Source organism: Penaeus japonicus, unplaced genomic scaffold (genome assembly GCF_977035675.1).
Source record: "Penaeus japonicus unplaced genomic scaffold, GWHDUDI00000001_assembly GWHDUDI00000036, whole genome shotgun sequence".
Classification (NCBI taxonomy): Eukaryota; Metazoa; Arthropoda; class Malacostraca; order Decapoda; family Penaeidae; genus Penaeus; species Penaeus japonicus.
In genome coordinates this window covers 2,097,686-2,105,185 of record NW_028234438.1, presented here as the reverse complement: position 1 = coordinate 2,105,185, position 7,500 = coordinate 2,097,686, and the positions used below count along the sequence as shown (strand labels likewise).

General features: G+C 44.1%; 1 protein-coding gene across 3 annotated transcripts in view; it reads left to right on the top strand.

Annotated features, from left to right (window-relative positions):
* Positions 1–7,500, top strand: part of LOC122259003 (uncharacterized) — a 57,988-nt gene that overhangs the window by 23,237 nt on the left and 27,251 nt on the right. For all 3 annotated transcript variants that reach the window (XM_086531957.1, XM_086531956.1, XM_086531955.1), the window contains exon 3: positions 2,267–2,387. In XM_086531957.1, the coding sequence (XP_086388083.1) occupies positions 2,267–2,387 (121 nt within the window). The remainder of the gene's footprint in view (positions 1–2,266; positions 2,388–7,500) is intronic.

Below are 7,500 nucleotides of genomic sequence, written 5' to 3'. Positions count from 1 at the left end.
TTGAGGTACTCCGCTTGTTGCTCGTTTCCATGTAGAGTTTCCTTCTTGCTACTGTACTCATTTGTTTTTTTAAGTAGAGTCTTTCATCTATTCGTAGAGTTTTATCTAATTCCTCCTTCTATATTAGTCTACTGTGTGACCCACCCACCTAAATGTTAAAGCCTTTTTTTAAAAGTCTCAGTAAGTCATCAAAACAGACCGTGCTTCATTTGTTTCCACTATATTTATTTTTTTGTATAGTGATTCCTTTCCTTGTTAATAATATGCTTCCCACTCTGCTCTCATGCACCATATCTTTACTCCAATATTATAGTCTTTGCGTCCTTATATTACATTTTCTATGGAGGAGTTTGGATACAATGGTTGCATGTTGCAATCTGGTGTATTCGTTTCAATAACTGTACTTAGATCTATGTTCTTAATTCTTGTTTTCAATATACAGTTCGAGTCCATTTCATAACCAATTTTTTTCTTCGTGTTCAAGTACGACTGTCTTTGTCTGCTAATTCTTCGCATGTTGGCCTTCTTTTTTTTACATTGTTTGTAAAATGCGTCTTTAATTCTTCCTTCGTATATTTGATTGTAATCTTCTTTACCTCTTCCGGTATTTGGCTGATTCCTATTTTTATTCGTTTACTCTTTTTTATCTTTATTCACTTCGATTACTTATATGTATATATATATATATATATATATATATATATATATATATATATATATATATATGATCCCGTGATCATTGGGTATATCTATTTTTTACTTCCTTTTTCCCATCAAATTTACGTTGTTGTTTTTTTTCGTTTTTTTACCCTCTTCCACTGGCTTTTCTGCGATGGTTTCGAGAGTCTCAGTTCTAACCGTTGTCTTTCTCAACTTCATTATCCTGGCTTCTGGCGGTTTGAAGTTTTCTTTGTCATTTAACAAACAAAAAAGACAAAAATAATACGAACTTATTTCTATGGACGAAAATACTTACCATAGAGGATTCGCGGTCACCTCCCGCTCTCTCTTCCCGTCTCACTATATATTTTTCTTTTCTTTTCAGCTTTTTTCACTTCTTTGTTTCCTTATAGCTTGATTTTTCCTCAAGAGCATGACCTTGGCACATTTGGGTTATTCTTGATTAGCAGATTTAGCCATTCCGTTTCCCGATTCTCTCCGTATTTAAGAACATATAAGAACGGTGACTGAATTGATACGCTGGTCTAGTTGTGTGTGTGTGTGTGTGTGTGTGTGTGTGAGTGAGTGTGTGTGTGTTTGTGTAGTGTGTGAGTGTGTATGTGTGTGTGTGCGTGTGTTTGTGTGTGTGTGTGTGCGTTTTGGAGGAAATTATATATAACGAACCGGAAGACTATGTTTTACAGTCAATAACAGCGAAATTTAATAAATCTTTGGTTCGCTTACGCCTGACGAGGAACTTTCAGTAAAAAGTTCGAAACGTCGCGAGTTCTTCCATTCTTATTGTGGCAGTGTTTTATCATACCTGTGTTTTGCACGTTACAGTGTTTGTGTTCTGTGATTCAGGAAATTTTGTCTTAATGAGACCAAAGTCCTATAAGCATTTCACTAGACCAACTTTGCAAAGGACTCTCTCAAGATCAGGATGGTTTTTCAATAGGATGAGCAATGAGAAGATGAGAACAAGTCAGTGTTCTTCTCAAGTGGTGGAAAAAGCTGTTACAAAGAATGCTTTTAGTCACTCCTTAACAATGCGGTTACCATGACTGTTATGTACAGATTAAGTATTCAATCGTTGAATAACGCCACATTGATTAATACATTCATGTTCATGCATCACTAGGTTGAAGCATGAATATGTATATGTATACATACCTATATATGTATGTATTTGTACATATATATGTGTGTTGTGTGTGTGTGTCTATCTATCTATCTATCTATATATCTATCTATATCTATTTATATATACACATCTCTCTCTCTCTCTCTCTCTCTCTCTCTCTCTCTCTCTCTCTCTCTCTCTCTCTCTCTCTCTATATATATATATATATATATATATATATATATATATTGTATATATTTTTATATTTATATATATATATATATATACAATATATATATATATATATATATATATATATATATATATATATATTTATATACACACACATACATACTAACACATATACATGACCATCCTCCTCATCAGAATGTTTCAGTATTCCCAAGAAATTTTCAAAACCCAATCTGCAAAATCCAGTCCCCCCCTTCCTTATCCCACCAATCTCCTCTTGTGTCTCCTTAGACCCGGGTCCTCGGCTTGAAGTGGACGAGGAGGAGGTCCTGCACGAAGTTCCTAGGACGTTCCTAAGCCTGGCTCTGGGATCTTCCCTCATACAGCATCACTGGAAGAAGTTTGATACTAAGTATGGCTGTGGAGGTCGAAGGACTGCTTTTAACATCTGTTTAGGATTTTCATAATCGATTTTATTATTATTATTTTTTTTTTTTTTTTATTTTTTTTTTTAGTCTTTGTTTTGTTTGGTTATATGAAAACAAAATAACAATGATAATGAAAATCGTGTTTTTTTAAGGAACTAAAAATCTTTGTCTTAGATTACCGTGACTTTTTATTTTATTTTTATAGTATCAAATATAACTGATAGTATCAAATCTTTTAGTTTCGGAATATCCAAGAGAAATCCAAGTTTTTTTTTCTTTTTTTTATTGCTGATACTTTCTGGATAATATGTAATCCTTTTTTGTTGACATTTGATTTACTGATAGAATGAAATATTAGAATTTGAATTTTAGAACAACTGTTCAAAATGAAAACATGCATGTATAGCTGAAAAAAAGAAATTCATAATTTTGTGAAAATATAGACTGGAGGGGAAAATAAGAATCAAAAAGGTTATGCAAGTATTCTTATTAAAATACGCTGTACGCGTTTAGAAAACCTTTATATTTTTGTGATTATATATATATTTTTTTCTCTCTTCCTCATTTCATTGTTTCATCACTAATTATTATGATGTATATTTAAGAAAATTCTTCCTAATTCGGAGTTCATAAATAAGATCATTAAATAAGTGTTTTTTTTCAAATATTCTCTGGTTGCAGTCCTTCTTTCCAGCTTATATTCCCTCCAAACTTCCCTCTACCATGAACCCCCCTCCATTTTATGCTCCATTCAAAGTTCCCTCCACCTTAAACTTCACTCCAATCTAGATTTCCCTCCAGAGTCTCTTCTATCATAAAATCCCTCCACACTTCCCTCTATCATGGACTTCCCTCCATATCATGTTCCCTCCAAAGTCTCCTTCATCTCATGTCCCTCCACATTTTCCTCCACAGTTCCCTAAATTTAATCCTCCATCCACAGTTCCCTCCATCTAATGTTCCCTCCACAGTTCCCTCCATTTAATCCTCCCTCCACAGTTCCCTCCATCTAATCCTCCCTCCACAGTTCCCTCCATCTAATCCTCCCTCCACAGTTCCCTCCATCTAATCCTCCCTCCACAGTTCCCTCCATCTAATGTTCCCTCCACAGTTCCCTCCATTTAATCCTCCCTCCACAGTTCCCTCCATCTAATGTTCCCTCCACAGTTCCCTCCATCTAATCCTCCCTCCACAGTTCCCTCCATCTAATCCTCCCTCCACAGTTCCCTCCATCTAATGTTCCCTCCACAGTTCCCTCCATCTAATCCTCCCTCCACAGTTCCCTCCATCTAATCCTCCCTCCACAGTTCCCTCCATCTAATCCTCCCTCCACAGTTCCCTCCATCTAATCCTCCCTCCACAGTTCCCTCCATCTATTCCTCCCTCCACAGTTCCCTCCATCTAATCCTCCCTCCACAGTTCCCTCCATCTAATCCTCCCTCCACAGTTCCCTCCATCTAATCCTCCCTCCACAGTTCCCTCCATCTAATCCTCCCTCCACAGTTCCCTTTCCCTCCATCTAATCCCCTCCACAGTCCCTCCATCTAATCCTCCTCCACACTTCCCTCCATCTAATCCTCCCTCCACAGTTCCCTCCATCTAATGCTCCCTCCACAGTTCCCTCCATCTAATGCTCCCTCCACATTTTCCTCCACAGTTCCCTAAATTTAATCCTCCTTCCACAGTTCCCTCCATCTAATGTTCCCTCCACAGTTCCCTCCATCTAATCCTCCCTCCACAGTTCCCTCCATCTAATCCTCCCTCCACAGTTCCCTCCATCTAATCCTCCCTCCACAGTTCCCTCCATCTAATCCTCCCTCCACAGTTCCCTCCATCTAATCCTCCCTCCACAGTTCCCTCCATCTAATCCTCCCTCCACAGTTCCCTCCATCTAATCCTCCCTCCACAGTTCCCTCCATCTATTCCTCCACAGTTCCTCCATCTATCCTCCCTCCACAGTTCCCTCATTCTACTCCTCCCTCCACAGTTCCCTCCATCTACTCCTCCCTCCACAGTTCCCTCCATCTACTCCTCCCTCCACAGTTCCCTCCATCTAATCCTCCCTCCACAGTTCCCTCCATCTAATCCTCCCTCCACAGTTCCCTCCATCTAATCCTCCCTCCACAGTTCCCTCCATCTATCCCTCCCTCCACCGTTTCTCCATCTATCCTCCCTCCACAGTTCCTCCATCTATTCCTCCCTCCACAGTTCCCTCCATTTAATCCCTCCACAGTCCCCTCCATCTAATCCTCCCTCCACAGTTCCCTCCATCTAATCCTCCCTCCACAGTTCCCTCCATCTAATCCTCCCTCCACAGTTCCCTCCATCTAATCCTCCCTCCACAGTTCCCTCCATCTATCCCTCCCTCCACAGTTCCCTCCATCTATTCCTCCCTCCACAGTTCCCTCCATCTAATGCTCCCTCCACAGTTTCCTCCACAGTTCCCTCCATCTAATCCTCCCTCCACAGTTCCCTCCATCTAATCCTCCCTCCACAGTTCCCTCCATCTACTCCTCCCTCCACAGTTCCCTCCATCTATTCCTCCCTCCACAGTTCCCTCCATCTAATCTTCCCTCCACAGCTCCCTCCATCTAATCCTCCCCCCACGTTTCCCTCCCTCTGATCTCCGCATCACTGTTCCCTCCATCTAATGTTCCCTCCACAGTTCCCTCCATCTAATCCTCTCTCCACAGTTCCCTCCATCTAATCCTCCCTCCACAGTTCCCTCCATCTAATCCTCCCTCCACAGTTCCCTCCATCTAATCCTCCCTCCACAGTTCCCTCCATCTAATCCTCCCTCCACAGTTCCCTCCATCTATTCCTCCCTCCACAGTTCCCTCCATCTAATCCTCCCTCCACAGTTCCCTCCATCTAATCCTCCCTCCACAGTTCCCTCCATCTAATCCTCCCTCCACAGTTCCCTCCATCTATTCCTCCCTCCACAGTTCCCTCCATCTAATCCTCCCTCCACAGTTCCCTCCATCTAATCCTCCCTCCACAGTTCCCTCCATCTAATGCTCCCTCCACAGTTTCCTCCACAGTTCCCTCCATTTAATCCTCCCTCCACAGTTCCCTCCATCTAATCCTCCCTCCACAGTTCCCTCCATCTAATCCTCCCTCCACAGTTCCCTCCATCTATTCCTCCCTCCACAGTTCCCTCCATCTAATCCTCCCTCCACAGTTCCCTCCATCTAATCCTCCCTCCACAGTTCCCTCCATCTAATCCTCCCTCCACAGTTCCCTCCACAGTTCCCTCCATCTAATCCTCCCTCCACAGTTCCCTCCATCTAATCCTCCCTCCACAGTTCCCTCCATCTATTCCTCCCTCCACAGTTCCCTCCATCTAATGCTCCCTCCACAGTTTCCTCCACAGTTCCCTCCATCTAATCCTCCCTCCACAGTTCCCTCCATCTAATCCTCCCTCCACAGTTCCCTCCATCTAATGTTCCCTCCACAGTTCCCTCCATCTAATCCTCCCTCCACAGTTCCCTCCATCTAATCCTCCCTCCACAGTTCCCTCCATCTAATCCTCCCTCCACAGTTCCCTCCATCTAATCCTCCCTCCACAGTTCCCTCCATCTAATCCTCCCTCCACAGTTCCCTCCATCTAATCCTCCCTCCACAGTTCCCTCCATCTAATCCTCCCTCCACAGTTCCCTCCATCTAATGTTCCCTCCACAGTTCCCTCCATCTAATCCTCCCTCCACAGTTCCCTCCATCTAATGTTCCCTCCACAGTTCCCTCCATCTAATCCTCCCTCCACAGTTCCCTCCATCTAATCCTCCCTCCACAGTTCCCTCCATCTAATCCTCCCTCCACAGTTCCCTCCATCTAATCCTCCCTCCACAGTTCCCTCCCTCCATCTAATCCTCCCTCCACAGTTCCCTCCATCTAATCCTCCCTCCACAGTTCCCTCCATCTAATCCTCCCTCCACAGTTCCCTCCATCTAATCCTCCCTCCACAGTTCCCTCCATCTAATCCTCCCTCCACAGTTCCCTCCATCTAATCCTCCCTCCACAGTTCCCTCCATCTAATCCTCCCTCCACAGTTCCCTCCATCTAATGTTCCCTCCACAGTTCCCTCCATCTAATGTTCCCTCCACAGTTCCCTCCATCTAATCCTCCCTCCACAGTTCCCTCCATCTAATCCTCCCTCCACAGTTCCCTCCATCTAATCCTCCCTCCACAGTTCCCTCCATCTAATCCTCCCTCCACAGTTCCCTCCATCTAATGTTCCCTCCACAGTTCCCTCCATCTAATGTTCCCTCCACAGTTCCCTCCATCTAATCCTCCCTCCACAGTTCCCTCCATCTAATGTTCCCTCCACAGTTCCCTCCATCTAATGTTCCCTCCACAGTTCCCTCCATCTAATCCTCCCTCCACAGTTCCCTCCATCTAATCCTCCCTCCACAGTTCCCTCCATCTAATGTTCCCTCCACAGTTCCCTCCATCTAATCCTCCCTCCACAGTTCCCTCCATCTAATGTTCCCTCCACAGTTCCCTCCATCTAATCCTCCCTCCACAGTTCCCTCCATCTAATCCTCCCTCCACAGTTCCCTCCATCTATTCCTCCCTCCACAGTTCCCTCCATCTAATCCTCCCTCCACAGTTCCCTCCATCTAATGTTCCCTCCACAGTTCCCTCCATCTAATCCTCCCTCCACAGTTCCCTCCATCTAATCCTCCCTCCACAGTTCCCTCCATCTAATGTTCCCTCCACAGTTCCCTCCATCTAATCCTCCCTCCACAGTTCCCTCCATCTAATCCTCCCTCCACAGTTCCCTCCATCTAATCCTCCCTCCACAGTTCCCTCCACAGTTCCCTCCATCTATTCCTCCCTCCACAGTTCCCTCCATCTAATCCTCCCTCCACAGTTCCCTCCATCTAATCCTCCCTCCACAGTTCCCTCCATCTAATCCTCCCTCCACAGTTCCCTCCATTTAATCCTCCCTCCACAGTTCCCTCCATCTAATCCTCCCTCCACAGTTCCCTCCATATAATGCTCCCTCCACAGTTTCCTCCACAGTTCCCTTCATTTAATCCTCCCTCCACAGTTCCCTCCATTTAATCCTCCCTCCACAGTTCCCTCCATCTAATG